The following is a 23,403-nucleotide window of genomic DNA, read 5'->3' as shown; positions in this document are numbered from 1 at the left end:
GCGGTCTGCAAATAATCGAGTCTGGACCAGACAATCCAGTGATGAACAGCATGAGCATCAATCTGCGCAATTGGGAACTGATGACATGTGTCAACCAAGCCAGCGAGCCTGACCACCCGATCCCGTTAGTCGCCTCTTACGACAAGCATGGGTTACTGAAGGCTCATTCTAACTCGGACCTTCACGGGTAGACAAGCATGGGTTACTGAAGGCTCATTCTAACTCGGACCTTCACGGGTAGACAAGCATGGGTTACTGAAGGCTCATTCTAACTCGGACCTTCACGGGTAGACAAGCATGGGTTACTGAAGGCTCATTCTAACTCGGACCGTCACGGGTTTAATTTGGAAGAAGAAGCGTCAGAATACAAAAATGAAAAAGGTGAAGCAGATGATAAATGAGTGTAGATAATTGTAGGTATGACTAAGCTGATAGCAAGGAGTATAAATTGATAATGGTTTGGAATTAAGAAGATGGGGTCGGGGTATGGGAAGGAAGGACTTGGGGCAAAAGAAGTGAGAAGGTTATCTTAGCCATTATGTGTGTAGAAGGAGTAGGCGTATAGCTTATGAATTTGGTAGTACAGTTAAGTTGCAGCTGATAAAAATACAGGGTCCTAATAACCAAATTAAATTGGGTTACACTTTAACTGTAAGCATAAACGTTGACCTATGGGGCTTAAAGAGTCAAGGTAGGACAGCTGGCGAGTTTGAGCACAGACAATCACTTTGGACTTATGGGTGGTCTCTGTTTTGTCATCACGTGGACTACTTTATATGCTGATAACGTACACTGAAGTATACAGGCATGACACTCTCAAACGTCATGATACTTGACAGCCCTGGCAATCACACGACACAAACTAGCAGTGCATGATACAGAATGATCACGGGCATGTTGGAGTAGTTACAGATATAATATACAGTTAGAGATAAAATTATGTAATCTGCTTTGAATGTATCTGGACGTCTGTGGTGAGTCTATCGGCAGTGTCTGGTTCGTGCAACTTGATTACTTGCATGTAAGATAGATAAAAGTACTCGTGAGAGACCTTTATCATCTTTGTTCGCACTTTGTTCCTGTAACAATACGTTAAAATCTTGATAGTGTTCTGACACTCGTCCTCTATCTATTTTTTAATATCGCCCTAAGTTAGTCGAATTAAGTCAAAATGAGTTGAAATTTGTGTCATGATGCTTATAAACATACACTCATCATTTACAACCTCCAAAACATAAATATTGAGTAAAAGTAAATATTCTCGCCAATGGGCCAAAATGTTTTTCTCCCATAGGCGAGATTTTTAAATATCGCTCTAAGTTAGTCAAATTAAGTCAAAATGAGTTGAAATTTGTGTCATGATGCTTATAAACATACACTTATTCATTTACAACCTCCAAAACATGAATTCTGATCGAAATTAAACATTCTCACCCATGGGCCACTGTTCGCCCATGGGCTTGCCCATGGGCGAGCTAGTTTAAATTTCCAGTTTTCGAAAAAAAAAATTTTCATGTTTTCATCCTTGGCATATATTCATAACAACTGCATGTTTCATTTGGTCAAATCTCTTGTCAGGAAGTGCCCACAGTGCGGAGAGTTTCTGGACTTTTGTGAGTCCAGAATTAAATTGTGACGTGTTAATTAATGTTGTCATAATGCCCATCAAGCATCTAATGTCGTCATAGTCATAACTAATATTGCTGACAACAGGGCCAATGAGGTACACAAAGCCGTCTTAGCACAATGAGTCCTAAGCCTTGGTTTAGGTTCGCCTAATGCTAAGAATGCTTTGTGAAACAGGGTCCTGGACCAACTCTGCTAAGTTACCGGTATACATTACTGCATGAAAGGCAATGTTAAAATATGTCTAAATAAACATAAATATAGAAATATTTTTAAAAATTATATCTTTAATTTTTGCCATTTTTTAAATCTATTTTGAATTTTTTGGGGGGAATGCTAGATGAATCCCTGTGCTTATATTTAGAGATTGATAATCTTTGTCTTTTTCGTCATGACAATCCACTGTCTGTGGTGCTTGTTAAGAAATGTCCTTTGATGAATTCCATGGTGGGTGTGTTACATTTGATCAAGGTCATGGCCATGGACCTTTGAGAGGTGGGAGCGTGTTGCATTGTGATTAATGGAGCTCTAATATTGCTGTTCAAATTTACTAATGAACTGGTTTGTAAAATTATACTAATGTCATCGATAGGAGTCATCTAATCCCTTGCTATTGTTTCCCCAGTGACTTAATGGCCCAGTGGTTCAAGTGCTGGTTTGTCATGGACAAGGCTTTGGTTTGATTCCTCATAAGAACACCAAGTCTGTTGCCTTGTCTTGGTGTCACGTGCTGTGGCGTCAGCTAGAACCATATTTAGTTCCACCGGAGAGGGTGCAGGGTCATCCTCGATAATCTCCAGGGTATACGTTTCGATAAATCTCCACTAGTACCCTGGATGCATCTATGGCCTGATAATTTTATTACCTCCCTTTGCTGGGTCTGCCTTCTCACAGTAGCCAATCAGATAAGCTATTACAACCAAGCTTGCCAGTGTCAACAATGATAGCGGCCGCAGCCATGAAGGTTTGCTCGCTGTGGGAGTCCGATTTAGGGGAAATTTCATACAGACAAATTGACAGGTCTGAAACTTTCAAAACATATATGCAAGAACTCCGTCTACCACTTTCAGAGTACCTCTGCAACAATCGTGTTGCCAAGTTTAAGTGGTTAGAAAGTGAGTTTTGATGAAGCCTTGTGATTGGTATGCTCAGCTTTCCAGCGTAGATGCCTGGTTCGATAAATAGACAGCAAAGGGAGGTAATAAAATGATTAGTGAGTGAGTGAGTGAGTTCAGTTTTACGCCGCACTCAGCAATATTCCAGCTATATGGCGGCGGTCTGTAAATAATTGAGTCTGGACCAGACAATCCAGTGATCAACAGCATGAGCAACAGCATGAGCATCAATCTGCGCAATTGGGAACTGATGACATGTGTCAACCAAGCCAGCGAGCCTGACCACCCGATCCCGTTAGTCGCCTCTTACGACAAGATAGTCGCTTTGTATGGCAAGCACATGGGTTGCTGAAGACCTATTCTACCCCGGATCTTCATGGGTCAATAAAATGATTAAAAGCTGCAGATGCATCCAGGGTAAAGTGGAGATTTATCGATATGTATACCCTGGAGATTATCGAGGATGGTCCAGGGTATGCATCCCTATTTTATGCACACTTTATTCATACTTACATACAGTATTTGAAAACATATGACCAATAGGGGTGAAACATTTCACTCTTACCACAGTAGGGTACATATTGCGGTACAAGGCCTTTGGTTTGTCCCTTTTGGTACATGAGAACTTCCCAAAAATAGCGACCATCCAGTAAAGAAATGCATAGATTTTGACAACAATTATTCAATTTTTAGACATTTTAGAAAATGTTAAAGTAAATGACCGTACGAAAACCGAAAATACCAAATTTTTATTGCATTACAGTACACCGAACAGAAGGCAAAATACTGTGGTTCTACTAATACCGTCTTGAAATGTCACCGTAAACATTTGGGGGTAGTTTCACTTGGTTTGGAGGCTTCACATGGGAAAGAGATGAAATATTTAGTATGCCTTACAGAGTTATCCCCCTTTATCGTTCAATGTGACTTGTTATGGAACATGGATTTTTTTTCATGAGATCAAGCGCAATCTTTGTTTATCATGATATAATTAATATTGCTGATGGCAGTGTAAACAATGGTCAGTCCCTGCAAAGGTTCCTTTTTGACACAGTCTTTAGTTGTGTTTGACGAGATAACAGATGTTATGACTTACAGTAATCTTCCTCCAGATTACAGTTCTGCCCTCTGTGTGTTTTGTAATACCATGATTTTTACATGTTCTGGTGTGATTTTACGTATCTAATCAAGTAATCAAGATACAAACAATAATCCCAATCAACAATACAAAAAAATATGTATTTTAATAATGCATGTTTATTATGGTATTATATATAGTATTTTTACCATTTTATGCAAATTGTGGTGATGAACTTTTGTGATTTTTTCTCGTTTCAAAACAGAGTCAAGAAATATTGTTTTGTAAAATGTTTATGTTTTTGTTTTTAAATTTTAGTTGTTTGTTATTAGTCTATCTCAAGGCCAGCAAATAAATATACAAGAGACAGTCTCATATGTGACTCTATTGACAAACTGTAATGTCCAGGGTCCCGTTCCTCAAAGCGATCGTAGCGCTACGACAGTCGTAAGTCTATGTTAAAGTATGGGAGTTACGATCACCTTAGCGCTACGATCGCTTTGAGGAACGGGGCCCAGGCCCATGCTTGTTGTAAGAGGCAACTAATGGAATGAGTAGATCAAAGCTCATGATGTTGATCACTGGATTATCTGGTCCAGACTCGATTATTTACAGACTGCCTCCATAAGCTGGAATATTGCTGAGTAAAGCGTTAAACAACACAAGTAGTAGTACATTTGCATATGCGTTTCCGATGTTGAAAATACCTGTTCATTCCAGATGACCACCGTGGGGATGATGGCCACAGTGACCTCGACTCCCTGGCTGCCCAGCAGATCGACGAGAAGTTCAAGGAAATCATGCGCAAGAAGCGAGGTATGCACCTGTCACTCATATGCCAAGTGCTTTTTGATTGGTGGTTGTTTTTGGTGAACTGTGTATGTCATACACACCCAACCTGTCGATTCTGAAACAGCAATATTTCCACTTATTTAATTGTAAATGTTGGTGAATGACATTAAGACAAAATTGTAACGCAAGAAATTGTTCTACTGTTTTGGTTTTCTTCAGTCTTGTTGGTGAATGCCATTAAGAAAAAAGTTAAATCTTAAGGATTTCTTTCCCCATTCTAATTGTACAATCTTGTTAAAGAATGTCAGTAAAGCAAAAATTAATACTAATTGTTGGAATGAGAATTTTTGTTTTATGTTGGTACGTTGAGTATAGATATATTCCAGGTAGATAAATTTATATATCTTCGAAAGTTGGGTTTGTGAGACAACATACTTTTGTTCTATTTTGCCGTGATGAATTTGTGGTTTTGTTTGTGTGGATAGTTCATTTAGACATTCCAAATATGAGTAGATTTTAGTTTTGTAGATTCAGTACATTTGCTTCGTTGTCATCTGTAGAATAAGGGGAGGTAATCACAAGAGCTTTCTGTGTCAATTTATCTGAGGTGTGCCATGTTGTTTATTTGTAATAACTCTTAGTCTAAAGATATCTAGATTACTATCAATCATAACAAAGATTCATGTTCACTGTTTTGAAATAAATATCAACAGCAACTGATAAGAAATTTCTCATAATCAACAAGATCAATGAGATCTGCGTTAGACTTGATCTTCAGCAATCCATGCTTGTCGTAACAGGCGACTATGGGGCTCGCTGACTTGGTTGACAATTGTGAAGATTGATGCTCATGATGTCAGTCACTGGGTTTTCTGGTCCAGACCAGATACAGGTCATATATAGCTGGAATATTGCTAAGTGTGGCATTAGGGGCGGTGGGGTAGCCTAGTGGTTAAAGCGTTCGCTCATCACACCGAAGACCCGGGTTCGATTCCCCAAATGGGTACAATGTGTGAAGCTCATTTCTGGTGTCCCCTGCCGTGATATTGCTGGAATATTGCTAAAAGCGGCGTAAAACCAAACTCACTCACTAAGTGTGGCACTAAACAATAAACATTATCAAAAGACACATTGTGTCCCTGTGCAAACATTATACCAATACTTCTCTTTGGTTTTAATATGTTGGAGATAATGTTTGCTTAGAAAGGTTATGGGGCTTTTTAGTAGTCATATGAGTGAACTGTAGCTGGTTGTTGAGGCTACTGCACCACAATAAATTGGCATGGACCAGGTGGCCCAGATGTCCAAGGTGCTGCAATTTGCTGTGCAGAGTTACTCCCCTTGGATGTACCAGAAACCAATGACCCTGGGTTTAAATACAGTGTGATTATGTATCCAAGTTTGTTAGTACCATGTGGGTGGTAGGATAGCCAAGTGGTTTAAAGCGTTTGCTCATCATGCCAAAGTGAGTGAGTGAGTGAGTTTAGTTTTACGCCGCATTCAGCAATATTCCAGCTATATGGCGGCGGTCTGTAAATAATTGAGTCTGGAACAGACAATCCAGTGATCAACAGCATGAGCATCAATCTGCGCATTTGGGAACCAATGACATGTGTCAACCAAGTCAGCAAGCCTGACCACCTGATCCTGTTAGTCGCCTTTTACGACTAGCATAGTCGCCTTTTATGACAAGAATGGGTTGCTGAAGACCTATTCTACTCCGGATCTTCACGGGTCTCATCACGCCAAAGACTCTGGTTCGATTCCCCACATGGATACAATACTGGTGTCCCCAACCGAGATATTGCTGGAAAATTGCTAAAAGCGGCGTACACCCATACTCACTCACTCACTCACTGTAAGCACCATGCTGATGGCTGCATGCATGTGGTACATGTCTAACACCTTCATCAGTTTGGGCTCCTCCATTATGAAGCTGACGTCTTCAAACTAACTGAAATGCTGTTTAAAACTGACCCAACTGCGACGTGGTCAAGTGTTATTTGATATGCTTACCTATGAGGTATTGGGTGATGATGATGAGGTACAATGAATGTACACCTTTGACGTAGGTGGTTATCTGGATGACTTGAAGGCCCGCATACCCAGACCAGGTAGTGACCGTGACACGGTCAACTCGGACGAGGGGGTGGTCACTCGGCCGTCAGGTGAGGGTCAAGCATGGTGGAGGGATGTGTATACAGATATATCACTCATATGACATTAGCAGCTCTCATTGTGCGTTATTGTATTGATATTGTCTCTGCAGATATGTTTGACATTACAATGCAACCACTAACACCTTAGAGATTTTCAGAAACAGTTGTTGAAACTGTTACCATCAATTTTACAAAGTTATTCAGCTATTTTGTGTTATATTTCTTGGCTCACTAGTGGTGATCCGATTAATTGAAATAATCGAAGATTGGTCGCAGTGACTAAACGACCATGTTTTCTCATAATCAAACACAAACAATTCTGGAACACTTGTTTTCATCAACAATATTTTTCACAAGGTTGGTTTTGTCTGTTACATTTCATAACCACTACAAGCTCATTCCAAGTCATGATCGAATTTATCTTAAAGACACCAAGAAATTTATGTTCCTAACATACTATTCATCCTTTAAAGAAGTGAAATTTTGCACACAAAAACCAAATAACTACATGTTTTTTCTTTGTTTTTTTGTGCATTAACAAATTTCATAAATGACGCTGACCAATTATTTTTGATGATTGTTCGGTGGTAATGAACCAATCATCAATTATGAGATTTTAACAAATTCCCAGCACTATGGCTTGCAGGCATTCCAACCTATGTGACCGCCTCCGTGGTGTAGTGGTTAGAGTGTCCGCCTGGAGAGCGGAAGGTCGCGGGTTCGATCCCCGGCCGCATCATACCAAAAGACGTTAAAATATGGTACTTGTTGGTCCCTGCCTGGCTCTCGGCATTAATGGGTACAACAAGGACTGGTCGGCTCGGAGTCAGTATAATGTGTCTGAGTGGGGTATTCATGCTTCACTGCGGCATGGTATCTCAGTGGGCTAGCACTATAAAACCAGCTTCAGTTTGGGCTAGTACAAGCAGCCGCACATACACATACACACGCATGCACGTCGTCATATGAGGAAAATATTCCTCAAGCACGACGTTAAAACCAATTTCACCTCACCTCACCTCCAGCCTATGTGATCCTGAGCTTGATAATCACACTTTTGAAAAATTAAACAATATTTACATTAAGGCAAGAATTTAATCTCCATCAGGGCCACGCCGAAGACCCGGGTTCGAATCCCCACATGGGCACAATGTGTGAAGTGACTGGTGTCAATTTCTGGTGTCCCCCGCCGTGATTTTGCTGGAATATTGCTAAAAGCGGCGTAAACCCAAACTCACTCAGTCAGTCAGTCAGTCTGTCCATCAGGGCATATTCTAAGAATATGCTCCAAGACCTGATGAAGGAGTAAAAATATACAACGAAACTTCGTGTCTATCAAAACATAGAAGTTGACATCTATAAATTCTGGCCTTCATGTGTATCACTTCTAAATGCCGTTCAAAGACTCTATGCTTACAATTTATCATTTCTCTCCCTGGCCCAGATATAAAGACGTTCACAATGACCGCTTGATGTTCAATTAAAGCATGAGATATGAAAACCTTTTGTCGCTTCCTCCTGTATTTTTAGCAGTGTGTAAATGTTAATTTTTGGGTACTCTATCACATTCCTCAAAAAATGCTAAATGAACGACAGAATTTGAAATGGTATTTATTTTCACACTACTTTTTTTAAAATTTGTACAAGGGTGAATTTTTTTATTTTATTCTATTCGACCTCGGATCACGAAGTTTGGAGAAAATCCATCTGTAAACCAACTAATATAGAAAAAGTCTAAGTACATATTTTTATATGACCCCTAGCTTCCTTGGTATATTCCGTCATTAATTTGTAGCTGTGACAGTGTTGTTGTCAGTTTAAAGTGTGAACAGCTAACTGAACAGGGTCATGACATCACAATCCAGCAGAGCAGCATGTATTTATCATTTACCATATGTGTATTTATCATTTACCATATGTGTATGTATCATTTACCATATGTGTATTTATCATTTACCATATGTGTATTTATCATTTACCATATGTGTATTTGTCATTATGTGTATCATTTACCATATGTGTCATTTATATGTGTATTTATCATTTACCATATGTGTATTTGTCATTTACCATATGTGTATTTATCATTTACCATATGTGTATTTATCATTTACCATATGTGTATTTATCATTTACCATATGTGTATTTGTCATTTACCATATGTGTATTTGTCATTTACCATATGTGTATTTATCATTTACCATATGTGTATTTATCATTTACCATATGTGTATTTATCATTTACCATATGTGTATTTATCATTTACCATATGTGTATTTATCATTTACCATATGTGTATTTATCATTTACCATATGTGTATTTATCATTTACCATATGTGTATTTATCATTTACCATATGTGTATTTATCATTTACCATAACTATATTATCATTTGCCATGTTTGTATTTATCATGTACCATATTTGTATTTATTATGGGATTTGATTCTTGCTCATGCTATTAACCACTGGTTTGTGTTAACTTACTTTGTTATTAACAGACCAATTTGACTACAGCAGCCATATTTAACTGTATTATAAGTAGGGCTGCGCAATATAACCGGTATACCGGTATTTACCGGTATAAGGTGCCTGACTCTGAGGGTGTGGGTTCGAACCCCGGATGGGACTCAACCCATCAAGGTACTAGAATCAGTACTGTATTGAGAAAGTGTAATCCCAAATATAACATATGCTGTCTAACCAGCTTTGTATATGTTCCCCCATTACCTGTGAAGACCCATTCAGATCTGGGTTAGAACTGGACTTCAGCAGCCATGCTTGCCTTAAGAGGCGACTAACGTGATCGGGTGGTCAGGTTTGCTGACTTGGTTGACACATACCATTGATTCCCAATTGTGTAGATTGATGGTCGTGCTGTTAATCACTGGATTGTCTGGTCCAGACTCGATTAATCACAGACTGCCGCCATATAGCTGGAATATTGCTGAGTGCAGCGTAAAACTAAACTCACTCACTTATGTGGACCCATCCATTTGCTCATATTTATGTGAGTATGGATTTACACCACTTTTGGCAATATTTCAGCAATATCATGGTGGGGGACACCAGAAATGGGACTCAAAAGATTTTACCCATATGAGGAATCGAACCTGGATCTTTAGCATAATGAGTGAATGCTCTAAAACCTCCACTACTGCCCCGCATCATAGTATGCTATTCACACTTTGCTAAGGGCCACAAAAATTTGCAACTTTGCTTAAACATAGACTTATGATTTGAAATTGTATCCATTTAAAACTGGGTAAATAATGATATAGTAGCACATCTTTAGGAAAACAGCCACTTTCAGCTAACCATATGCACTTGATACATGAGTAACCATAAAAATAGTTTTCATGGCATCAATTAACCATTTTGCAAATCATGGCACGGTTCATTGATAAGTACACAACACCTGTCAATAGCAGGTACAAGATCCCCAGATGAAATGACATACTGAAAACTTGGATCCATGCTTACAATAAGCTTAGATATTTATACCAAATTTGACCCCACATCATAGTTTTCTGTTGAATCAATGATTAGATCCTCAGCAATGTGTAAATAGTATATTTTGGTGTGTAAAGTTGTCATCTGCACTCTGGTCTGGAAGTTTCAAGTTTTCCTCCTCCTGGCTTCCTGGAACTTTTGCCAGGAGAATGGAAGCCTGTTGGTTTAATCCCCTGGCACATCAGATCAAACTGTTCAGTTTCAGTTCGGTTTCACTGAGGTGCTTCTATGGCATGAATAACCATCGTTTGTTTCTCAAATCTAGATGCTCGTTACACTGGGAGACATCGGAGATCCCACAGCACCGAGCCGAGGGGGAAACCTCCCCTCCCCACCCTCCCTCGCACCTGTCTCACACCACCCTCCAGTCCCAGGCGAGGTTTGAAAGGAGATTTATCATTTTCTCATAGTCACAGTTTCTGTCTTTCCACAGCCCTTTAGTCCAGAAACCTTGGTCGCTTACACCAGATGTAGATTTTATGACTCTTCTAGCATCTAGACTCATCTCAGATAAGAGGAGTTGGCTCTACTCTGTTTCACAGTTATTTCACTCACTGTTCTGTATACTTTGATGTGAGTGGGTAAAGTAATTAGTTTTGTCCACAGCTTGTAGACTGGAGAGCTTCGTTGTTCTTCTTAGTTCCAGCTTTACCTTAGCTTTTGCCACCAAAGAAGAAATTAGATCATAGTGTTTTGAGACTGTAGATTCTATCATAGCTGATCCATCAAACTAGAGGAATAGATTTTAGCTTTGCGATTGTAGACACTGTCATAGGTGACAGTGGAATAGTCATGCTTTGAGACTGTAGACTCTATGTTTGCTGATCCGTCACATTAGAGGAATACATTCTGGCTTTGAGACTGTAGACTCTGATTGCTGATCCGTCACATTAGAGGAATACATTCTGGCTTTGAGACTGTAGACTCTATGATTGCTGATCCGTCACATTGGAGGAATACATTCTGGCTTTGAGACTGTAGACTCTATGTTTGCTGATCCGTCACATTAGAAGAATACATTCTGGCTTTGAGACTGTAGACTCTGATTGCTGATCCGTCACATTAGAGGAATACATTCTAGCTTTGAGACTGTAGACTCTGATTGCTGATCCGTCACATTAGAGGAATACATTCTGGCTTTGAGACTGTAGACTCTGATTGCTGATCCGTCACATTAGAGGAATACATTCTGGCTTTGAGACTGTAGACTCTGATTGCTGATCTGTCACATTAGAGGAATACATTCTAGCTTTGAGACTGTAGACTCTGATTGCTGATCCGTCACATTAGAGGAATACATTCTAGCTTTGAGACTGTAGACTCTGATTGCTGATCCGTCACATTAGAGGAATACATTCTAGCTTTGAGACTGTAGACTCTGATTGCTGATCCGTCACATTAGAGGAATACATTCTGGCTTTGAGACTGTAGACTCTATGATTGCTGATCCATGATACTAGATGAATACATTCTAGCTTTGAGACTGTAGACTCTGATTGCTGATCTGTCACATTGGAAGAATACATTCTAGCTATGACACTGTAGACTCTGATTGCTGATCCGTCACATTGGAGGAATACATTCTAGCTTTGACACTGTAGACTCTGATTGTTGATCCGTCACATTGGAGGAATACATTCTGGCTTTGAGACTGTAGACTCTGATTGCTGATCCGTCACATTAGAGGAATACATTCTGGCTTTGAGACTGTAGACTCTGATTGCTGATCCGTCACATTAGAGGAATACATTCTGGCTTTGAGACTGTAGAAGCTATGATTGCTGATCCATAATACTAGATGAATACATTCTAGCTTTGAGACTGTAGACTCTGATTGCTGATCCGTCACATTGGAGGAATACATTCTGGCTTTGAGACTGTAGACTCTGATTGCTGATCCGTCACATTGGAGGAATACATTCTAGCTTTGAGACTGTAGACTCTGATTGTTGATCCGTCACATTGGAGGAATACATTCTGGCTTTGAGACTGTAAACACTATGTTTGCTGATCCGTCACATTAGAGGAATACATTCTGGCTTTGAGACTGTAGACTCTATGATTGCTGATCTGTCACATTAGAGGAATACATTTTAGCTTTGAGACTGTAGACTCTGATTGCTGATCCGTCACATTGGAAGAATACATTCTAGCTATGACACTGTAGACTCTGATTGCTGATCCGTCACATTAGAGGAATACATTCTGGCTTTGAGACTGTAGACTCTATGTTTGCTGATCCGTCACATTAGAGGAATACATTCTGGCTTTGAGACTGTAGACTCTATGATTGCTGATCCGTCACATTAGAGGAATACATTCTGGCTTTGAGACTGTAGACTCTGATTGCTGATCCGTCACATTGAGAGGAATACATTCTGGCTTTGAGACTGTAGACTCTATGATTGCTGATCCGTCACATTAGAGGAATACATTCTGGCTTTGAGACTGTAGACTCTGATTGCTGATCCGTCCATTGGAGGAATACATTCTGGCTTTGAGACTGTAGACTCTATGATTGCTGATCCATGATACTAGATGAATACACTCCAGCTTAGAGATTATAGACTCTATCTTTGCTGATCCATCCTGCTAGATGCTGATCCATGTACACTAGGTATTAATTCATATGACCATACTTGGGCATAAAGGGTTATATCTATCTTTAGATTAGATCATAGGAAAAGACTGGACAATCTGTACAGAATTTGAAACTTTGAAGACCTGATCATTCATTTGATAATCAGGGTAGTTGTGACCCTGAAACTATTTGTGTTCTGTGCCAGAAAATGTACAAAACACCAAATTATATCTTTCACTGGACATGATGCTGGATCTGAAAAATTGTTGGTGAAAATACATTGTTTTGTTCCTCCTAAAACAGTCTGAAAAATATCAATCCTGAAATCCAGACGCTGTTCTCTTCTTCCTGATAATATTAGATTGATCCCCAAAACAAGGTATGACATTGTTGTATTGGATGGAAAAAGGTTTTTGTGATGAATCAGCAATCAAATGTTGTCAGTATACTTAATGTCATGAAGAATCTGTTTCATCAATGTTATTGTTCTTGTAAAATTACTGTGATGAAATGCTAGTTTACAGGCCTACAAATATAAACAGATGAAAGCTACAAAACTCTCACATTTGAAATAGAAATAGCCACACAAGGTACTAACAAAAACACTGTCCCCTGAGTTTTGTTTTGTAATGATGAGAACCCAGCCCAATCTTGGTAGAACCAAACATATTAAAAACATAAATCTGCAACTTTTTGTAGATTACAGTGATTTGATATGTTTGCTTCTGTTGAATGCAAACTGAAGGAGGATGTTTGCACTCTTTGTAGCTATTTATGTCTAAGGTGTTCACATAATCTGAGATTTGGTAGCTTTCACTTGGTTTTCTTTAGTAATTTGAATTTAGATGACATATGACTTTGTTTTCAGGAAATGATCATTACTAGTTTTGATTAACAATTTTTCAGATTGCTCTATAAATATAATAGGACCGAGAAGACATCCTGGTCTTACACCAACAGTTGACATTTACCAGTGCATTATTGTTGACTTTTCACTTTGGAATAGGTCCTGCTGATCTGCCGCCACACTCAAATCACGTGACAGTCATGAGCCGGCCACTCAAACTCAAACAACACTTGCCTCATCCGTACACAGGTTATGCCAGTGACTTAGAATCTGTAAAAACTGAGGATTTTGAAAGTCGTTTTCAGGATCTAATGATTGGCCAAACATCCAAGGATACATCCAGCAAGTTAAAAACCCTTTCCAAAAAACTTGCGAATCGAGAATCTAAGACCCAGGTGCAATCAAATACGAACCACAGTGGTGGTATCTCATGTAAGACTTGCATATGTGCATCCATGTACTGTTTGTGTATAAACTTGTTCACTATTTATGCATGGTAGTGGGACTTATGTAATGCTTCCACAACTATATACACTGCATGCAGCATGTGTTATATATAACATGGAAATAAGCATGATTTGTTTTGAGGCATTAATATTTGTCTGTTTTGAGAACATCTGTTGACACATTGCACTGTTTCCAGTAACCTGATGGAATAAGTTTACTCACCCCTACATTTCAAACTCCTCAGAATGGCAAATAAGTCTCTCTTAACTAATTAAAATTAATAATTTTTGAATACAGTTAATTCTCTATGTTATGTCACAGTATAGCTGAAAATTGCTGACACAACAATATTATATATAATCATAATATATTGCTGATATGACGATATTGTAATTTACTCTGTTGTTTTGTCATTATTGTTACATTGCTCATGTATCAGATAAGTTTTAACGTAATGGGTAAAAATATGCACAATATTTTATGAATATGGTTTAACTAATATTATACAATATTAACATGGAGAATATATCTGTTGGCTATATGGGGGTGTAATTATATAATTTTTGTGTATATTTTATTTTCTGTGAAATAGTTTAAAATGCTATTGTATGAATTTGGTGAGACATTATGCTTCCATTAAAGAGTCATTGTTATTGGTCTTATAAAGCTGTTGTACGATTAAAACTTTTAAGTTATCAACTAATATACATTTTTCAGATAAGTCAATGTAAATGAGTTCCTAATTCAGGCCTAACTGTAAGGTTTATGTCTTTTGTAATGTGAAAATATGTTGTAAATGTAGTACCTATAAAATATAAGGTAAGATAATGCTTCTTAGTTGGAAAGTTTACAGAGAATGTTCAGAAAGTGTAACGTGTTTCATAAGATTGATGTCTCCTGCTGCTGTAGTTTTACACTAGTTCATTTCTTCATATTCCAGATCCTAAACCAACAGAGGATTCAAAAAGCTTTCCTTCTGCAAGACTATTCTCAAGTTTTCAGAATAAACCTGCAAGTGAGTGATGTTTTAGTTCTGTTTGATGCTGAACTACAAATGTTTTTGCAACGATTTGTCATGGTGGATGAAAACTAGGTTCACCAGTTTAATTCTGTATATTTACTTGAAACAGTCTTCTAAAATAACATGAAACTGTTCAACTATCAGAGTGTAGTCATTACCTTCAGACCTGTAATAGGAAACGATGGTGAAGAGTTTGTATCAGTTTTGCAAATTTTCTAATTTTGGTGGTTTAAGTGACCATAGCAGGTTCAATTAGGGGAATATGACGTCACTAGCAAATCATGATTGTGAAAAGGTTAATTCACAGATTTCTAGCAGATAATGAAGTACATGGCATGAAGATTGATAATGCAAGGGACTGCAGCATTTCAGTGGTGAAGAATATGAAAGATATTGCCTCTGACCATTTGTTTGTTTGTTTGTTGTTGTTTTTTAATGTCGCTCTCAGCAATTTTTCATCTATATGACGGTGGTCTGTAAATGATTTGAGTCTTGACGAGATAATTTAGTGATTGACAGTACGAGCATCAATCTATGCAATGGGGATACAATGACATGTGTCCACCAAGGCAGCGATCCTGTTATTCGCCTCTCACGATGAGCATGGGTTGCTGAAGGCTAATTCTAGCCTGGATCTTCATGAGGGTAGACACGTATGGGTTGCTGAAGGCTAATTCTAGCCTGGATCTTCATGAGGGTAGACACACATGGGTTGCTGAAGTCCAATTCTAGCCTGGATCTTCATGAGGGTAGACACTATTGGTTTGTTGAAGATCAATTCTAACCTGGGTCTTCATGGGGGTAGACACGCATGGGTTGCTAAGACCAATTCCAAACTGGATCTTCATGAGGGTAGACACGTATGACCAACTCTAACCTAGGTCTTCATGAGAGTAGACACACATGGGTTGCTGAAGATCATTTCTAACCTGGATCTTCATGAGGGTAGACACCCATGGGTTGTTGAAGACCAGTCCTAACCCGGAGCGTCTCGGGTCCACAGTTATATATATGATGACTGTTTATTCTAGATGATCTGACGCTTAGGAAGTCACCCTTCAGCTCCTTACCAACCTCAGACTCTCGGAGCACCACAGATATTATCAAACTGCCACGTCCCAGAAGTGTTAGTCCTGCCAGGCTCAGGTAAGACCTAGTCACGTTTCTAACCTCATGAAAGACAATGGTGTGAAATGCGTGTCTGAATGATGTATAGTTAGGCCAGACCAGTGATGATTTCTGTTCATGTCATTGATGTGTGTTGCTCTGTATGATAAGAATTTCAGGCATTGAAACTTGCAAATACTAAAGAAATAAAAATTGTTAGAATGGTTTACAGAAGAGGACTCTTGGAATTTTCCATGAAACAGGATTAATATACGCTACTCAGCCTGCGAGAGGCATAATCTGATGTGTCAGATACATTTAAGTGAATGTTCACATGAGTGTGTTTTGAATGTGTGCCTGTGTCTGCATTCCTGTGTGTGTGTCTGCATTTCTGTGTGTGTGTGTGTGTGCATGCATTCATGCATGTTTTCATATATGTGCATGTCTGCATTCCTGTGTCTGTGTAAGCGTGCGTGTGCATGCATGTGTGTGTGCGTGCATGCATTCATGCATGTTTTCATATATGTGCATGTCTGCATTCCCGTGTCTGTGTAAGCATGCATGTGCATGCATCTGTGCATATGTGTGCATGCATTCATGCATGTTTTCATGCGTGTGTGTATTCTGTACAAAACTTAGAAATGTAATGTATTTAATCTAAACCTTGGAAACGTCATTGAATGCCATGGAATACCAGGAGACAACATGGTTGTATTTTGGCATTCTGGAATCCTGTACATGTCTTGGAGATGTAATACATTATATCTTAACTTGACAATGTCATTGAATGCAATGGAATACCAAGAGACAATATGTTAGTATTTTGACATTCTGGACTCCTGTACATATCTTGGAGATGTAATGCACAAAGTAACTTAGTAGAGTTTAAAGGCAAAGTGCTAATAATCTATTACAACCTCAGACATTATGAGGCGTTTCCATCCTGAAGACAATGGTAACATAGACAAACACTGAAAGCAATCCTATGTTTTCCACACCCTATATATGCGTACATTGATACAGACAAAACATTGTCAACTGCATGGCCTTCAAAATGATGTGTTGCTTGGAAACGCGTGAAACTGATAAACAGATAAATTAGACGAGAGTCCAAAGAACTTCAATGAAGTAGGAAAGATGTAGAAAATCTAGCCTGTCCACAGGACTGGCAGGTCAAATTATTTACCAGTCCTGCCAAAATGTAGCCTGTCCTCCAAATATAAATAAAACACCATCGGCAGTAAATATTCAAAAAGGTTATAATCATTATATATATGTCATTGGTTTGCTAAAATTGACCAGACATGAGGACGGACTAGATCTTTTTTTAACCCGTCCTCCACAAAAATCACCCGTCTCGGACGTTGGGACGGGCTATCTTTCCTACACTGCCTATAGTTTGTTTCTCAGTCCCTGAATCATGTTATTTCCCATCCACCCAGGCCTATAGTTGGTTTCTCAGTCCCTGAATCATGTTATTTCCCCCCCCAGGCTTATAGTTTCTTTCTCAGTCCCTGAATCATGTTATTTCCCGTCCACCCAGGCCTATAGTTTGTTTCTCAGTCCCTGAATCATGTTATTTCCTGCCCACCCAGCCCTATAGTTTGTTTCTCAGTCCCTGAATCATGTTAATTCCTGCCCACCCAGCCCTATAGTTTGTTTCTCAGTCCCTGAATCATGTTGTTTCCCATCCACCCAGCCCTATAGTTTGTTTCTCAGTCCCTGAATCATGTTAATTCCTGCCCACCCAGCCCTATAGTTTGTTTCTCAGTCCCTGAATCATGTTAATTCCTGCCCACCCAGCCCTATAGTTTGTTTCTCAGTCCCTGAATCATGTTAATTCCTGCCCACCCAGCCCTATAGTTTGTTTCTCAGTCCCTGAATCATGTTATTTCCCATCCACCCAGCCCTATAGTTTGTTTCTCAGTCCCTGAATCATGTTATTTCCCATCCACCCAGCCCTATAGTTTGTTTCTCAGTCCCTGAATCATGACCCAGGCATGTTTTGTTTCTCTGTCCCTGAGTCATGTTATTTCCTGCCCACCCAGCCCTATAGTTTGTTTCTCAGTCCCTGAATCATGTTAATTCCTGCCCACCCAGGCCTATAGTTTGTTTCTCAGTCCCTGAATCATGTTAATTCCTGCCCACCCAGCCCTATAGTTTGTTTCTCAGTCCCTGAATCATGTTATTTCCCATTCACCCAGGCCTATAGTTTGTTTCTCAGTCCCTGAATCATGTTATTTTCTGTCCAACCAGCCCTATAGTTTGTTTCTCAGCCCCCTGAATCATGTTATTTCCCATCCACTCAGGCCTATAGTTTGTTTCTCAGTCCCTGAATGATGTTGTTTCCCATTCACCCAGGCCTATAGTTTGTTTCTCAGTACCTGAATCATGTTATTTTCTGTCCAACCAGCCCTATAGTTTGTTTCTCAGCCCCTGAATCATGTTATTTCCCATCCACTCAGGCCTATAGTTTGTTTCTCAGCCCCCTGAATCATGTTGCTTCCCGTCCACCCAGGCCTATAGTTTGTTTCTCAGTCCCTGAATCATGTTATGTCTCATCCACCCAGGCCTATAGTTTGTTTCTCAGTCCCTGAATCATGTTAATTCCTGCCCACCCAGCCCTATAGTTTGTTTCTCAGTCCCTGAATCATGTTAATTCCTGCCCACCCAGCCCTATAGTTTGTTTCTCAGTCCCTGAATCATGTTAATTCCTGCCCACCCAGCCCTATAGTTTGTTTCTCAGTCCCTGAATCATGTTAATTCCTGCCCACCCAGCCCTATAGTTTGTTTCTCAGTCCCTGAATCATGTTATTTCCCATGCCTATAGTTTGTTTCTCAGTCCCTGAATCATGTTAAATCCTACCCACCCAGCCCTATAGTTTGTTTCCAGTCCCTGAATCATGTTAATTCCTGCCCAGCCCTATAGTTTGTTTCTCAGTCCCTGAATCATGTTTCTCAGTCCCTGAATCATGCCCTATAGTCCCTGAATCATCCTTCACCCAGGCCCACCCTGAGCCCTATAGTTTGTTTCTCAGTCCCTGAATCATGTTATTTCCTGCCCAGGCCTATAGTTTGTTTCTCAGTCCCTGAATCATGTTTGCCCTTTCTCAGTCCCTGAATCATGTTAATTCCTGCCCACCCAGCCCTATAGTTTGTTTCTCAGTCCCTGAATCATGTTATTTCCCATCCACCCAGGCCTATAGTTTGTTTCTCAGTCCCTGAATCATGTAATGTCCCATCCACCCAGCCCTATAGTTGTTTCTCAGTCCCTGAATCATGTTGTTTCCCATTCACCCAGGCCTATAGTTTGTTTCTCAGTCCCTGAATCATGTTATTTTCTGTCCAACCAGCCCTATAGTTTGTTTCTCAGCCCCCTGAATCATGTTATTTCCCATCCACCCAGGCCTATAGTTTGTTTCTCAGTCCCTGAATCATGTTATGTCTCATCCACCCAGGCCTATAGTTTGTTTCTCAGTCCCTGAATCATGTTATTCCCATCCACCCAGGCCTATATGTAATGCCAAATCCCAAATGGAGCGAGTCTACATTTTCCTGAAAAATCTGAATGTCTCATCTCATTGGCTCCTTTTCAATGTAACTATTGACATATTTTCAATGACTAAGTGCTAGTCTACAAAACATTCTCTCAAGCTCACTGACCTCCACCCACACCCCTCTTTTTTTAATTATGGGTTTCCATGGCAACATAGAGTGCTAATAAATGGTAGTGACAGTATATATGAAGGTTTTGAGTTAACACCACTGTTGGAAATTTCCAATAAGGTACATTATGAAACTAATTAATATGAGGGATCATCAAATTTATGGTAATTTTGAGATAATTTGTATGGTCAAGGTATCGGTAACGGCTCCAGCAGATGAAATATCACACTAGATACTGCGAAATGATATTTATTAGTCACCTTGTTTTCCATCATTAGTGAGGCATCTAACCGTGTTGGCGCCGGACCATAAAAGGTGTGGAAGCCTGATGACTGTAATACCAGAAACTGTTAATCTGCTACTCTGTTGTCATGGTGGTCACTTTGGAATATACAACAGCATATTGCTGTGAGAGTATCGGCTGTTGGGTACCAGCTGTAGGATCTGTTGTTCATCATAATGATGATCAGATGATGTGTGTATGGTTGTATGTTGGACTGTACTGACAAGTCGAACCAAACAAATTCAAATTTGTTGATTTGGATGAATTTGGTGATGCCATGTGAATTGGTGATGTTGAAGGCAAAAAGTTCCTTTAGAAGTACCTGTTGTGACACACATATAAATCACAGCCAGCAATTAGTCAAGAGAACTGGTGGGAAGATATTTCACTTGTCCACAGAGTTTATCGCTACTCCTGCTTGAACAGTTCAAAAATGTTATATATTGTAGTAAAGTTAAAGCTGAGACCAGTGCAGAAATTCTGCAGCAAATGCTACCAGACAGTGAGGACAACTGTCTGTGGACTTGGACTTGTTGATAGCACAATTTTAGTAGTCACAGCTGGGAGAGTAGCGTGAATTTTGAGGCTGCTTTATGAAGACATAGCTGGAACTGTTGAAGCATCGATGACGAAGCTGTAATCTTCAGAAGAACAAGATAATGGAACATTTCTGAATTCGTCCTGATCTACCCTATTGGAATGTATGAACACAGGTGAGTGAGAACATTTTTTAGTAGCTCAGTAGCTGATGTTTATATTGTACACCTAGCCAACATTTGTTGTATATCCAGCCAACACCTATTGTGTACTTAGCCAACATTTATTTACATGAAACCAACACCTATTGTACACGTAGCCAACATTTTTGTACAGTGGACTCCATCTAAACCGAAATCCCTTGGGACCGGTGAAAAATGTCGGTTTAGAGTGATATCGGTTTATAGGCAATTTTTAGAAAGTCATAACAAGCACTTAATATATGATTTCACCAATCTATGAATCCATTGAACAAGTTATTATCTCTTTGATTGGCATTTAAGAAGTTGGTGTGTCATTAACACAGGGCTCCAGATAAGGGTCGTATCGGCGTATGTACGGATATAAAATATGCATGATACGGTAGGAAATAATTTTAGAAAACGTAGCAAATACGCACTACAGCAATGGTGTACGGTCTTAGAATCATTGACAGACGTATTTTTTTTAAAGTATTGTTTTATTGTTTATTGACCTGTCTAGATAAGAGTAGCAATGTTGGGGTGCATATAAGAAACGAAACACAAGATTACTGATACTCCCGTAAGTCCAACTAGTACTCTAAATGGTTTTCCAGTACTCCTCTGTTGAAAATAGAGGGAGTACGTACTCCTGATGTTGAAAAATTATCTGGAGCCCTGTTAACAGTTAATCCTATTATGCTCTGGCAGGCCACCTCCCGTGCAAGTGTTGATTGCTAAATACACACCCACCATGTTTTGGCTGATGCAATCTCTTGTGAAATTACAATGTCAGTTTAGAGAGAGTCAATTTCCACTAAAAACAAGTTTTAGAACCGGATTTGGGTGTCGGAATTTGGAATAGAGGGATGTTCGGATTAGAGGGAGTTTCTTATATGATATTATATAGGTAGAAATTCGGAACCAAATAAATACGTCGGTTTACAGGAAATGTCGGATTAGAGGGATGTCGGTTTAGATGGAGTCCACTGTACATCCAGTTAACATTTATTGTACATCTGTTGTACATCAAACAAACCCTATTGTGTAAGTAGTCAATTATGTAACTGCCACTTTGGTAGTGTGATTACAAGAAGCAAAGGTCTTACTGTTTTGTGTTAAGCCTGGAGAAGTGAGCGAGTTTAGTTTTACAACACTTTTAGCAAATATACCAGCAATATCACGACAAGGGACTCAAGAAATGGGTTTCACACATTCTACCCATATGGGAAATTGAAGCTGGGTCTTCAGCGTGACGAGTGAACGCTTTAACCACCAGGCTACCCCACCACCGAGCTAATACTGTAGCAACACAAATTATTGATAAATGTCAAAATGGACTTCAATCAAATCGGGGCAGAACATTGTCAGAAATCATAAATTTTGGTGGAATAATTTATCAATATTGACTTCAATCAAATCGGGGCAGAACATTGTCAGAAATCATAAATTTTGGTGGAATAATTTATCAATATTGACCACAGAACAGTGTTTTGGCAGCAGGATTCAGCCTGATGCAGTCATTGTATCCACATAGATGGATGCTCATTATGTCAATCACTGGATTGTCTGTTCTGGACCCGATGTTTTTGCATAACAAGGTCACATAGTGGAATTATTGCTGAAATGAACAAAAAAATGAGAGCCACTGTGTTACATCTGTGCCTGAGAAAGAATAGAAATGTGAGACTAGCTAGGGATATCCAGCTGCTCGTCAACAATGGCCGAGGTGACACTTGTCAGTCAATACTGGAATCGACACCGCCACTAACAACCTCAATCACTGCGTCGTCTCCGATACTATTATCATTCACGTCACAAATGTCGTGACCGGGTGATTACTTTTATCAAATAATTTGCCTTGGTTTTGCCACCTGATCTGGAGTAGATGATTTAACGATTACCATGGCAACTCGTCAATTGCTATCATGCTGTCCATGCAGTGGTGCTTTGCGAAACAGGAAGGTTTTCTGTTTGTTGTATGGAATGAGATGGACCACAGACAACTGTTACTGTGATGTTGGTGGTTGTCAGACGAAACGATCGGGGGCGGACAATTATTCTGCTTGTATGAACACTATTATTGGATGTGATTGGGCGCCAGTCCTGGAAATACCTAACGGTTCTGTCCATGTATGTATAATGACTTGTAGCCGTATTATATCTGCTCCAGTTTCTTTGATTTTTTTTATTGCAACAAAACAGAATTGCTTGTACGAGGATGATGTATTGACAAGATGGAAATAACTCGATGTTTGATCATCTTTAATCTTTAGCCTGCTGAATCAATTTCAGGATACAGCGTTGTAAAGAGGGTGGGTGATTTCAAATCAATTGATGTGTCATTAAATAAGGACAGCTGAACCTATATTTTGCACATTAATACTAAATAGAAAAACGAACATTAGGCCAGACAATATTATTTCTCGTTTTACGGATCTGCCGGTCGT

At 39.4% G+C, this 23,403-nt stretch overlaps 1 protein-coding gene across 3 annotated transcripts in view; it reads left to right on the top strand.

The window, feature by feature from the left end:
- LOC124260204 (trichohyalin-like) overlaps nt 1-23,403 on the top strand; it is a 151,926-nt gene that overhangs the window by 52,993 nt on the left and 75,530 nt on the right. For 2 of the 3 annotated variants that reach the window (XM_046694466.1, XM_046694465.1), the window contains exons 6-10: nt 4,540-4,635; nt 6,684-6,779; nt 13,873-14,145; nt 15,101-15,175; nt 16,213-16,327. In XM_046694466.1, the coding sequence (XP_046550422.1) occupies nt 4,540-4,635; nt 6,684-6,779; nt 13,873-14,145; nt 15,101-15,175; nt 16,213-16,327 (655 nt within the window). The remainder of the gene's footprint in view (nt 1-4,539; nt 4,636-6,683; nt 6,780-13,872; nt 14,146-15,100; nt 15,176-16,212; nt 16,328-23,403) is intronic. The other variant, XM_046694467.1, reaches the window with a different exon arrangement.

The sequence above is a fragment of the Haliotis rubra genome, unplaced genomic scaffold (genome assembly GCF_003918875.1).
Source record: "Haliotis rubra isolate DU_JTF1 unplaced genomic scaffold, ASM391887v1 Scf754, whole genome shotgun sequence".
Lineage (NCBI taxonomy): Eukaryota > Metazoa > Mollusca > Gastropoda > Lepetellida > Haliotidae > Haliotis > Haliotis rubra.
The sequence above is the reverse complement of the archived record's forward strand: the minus strand, read 5'-3'. Positions and strand labels throughout refer to the sequence as shown.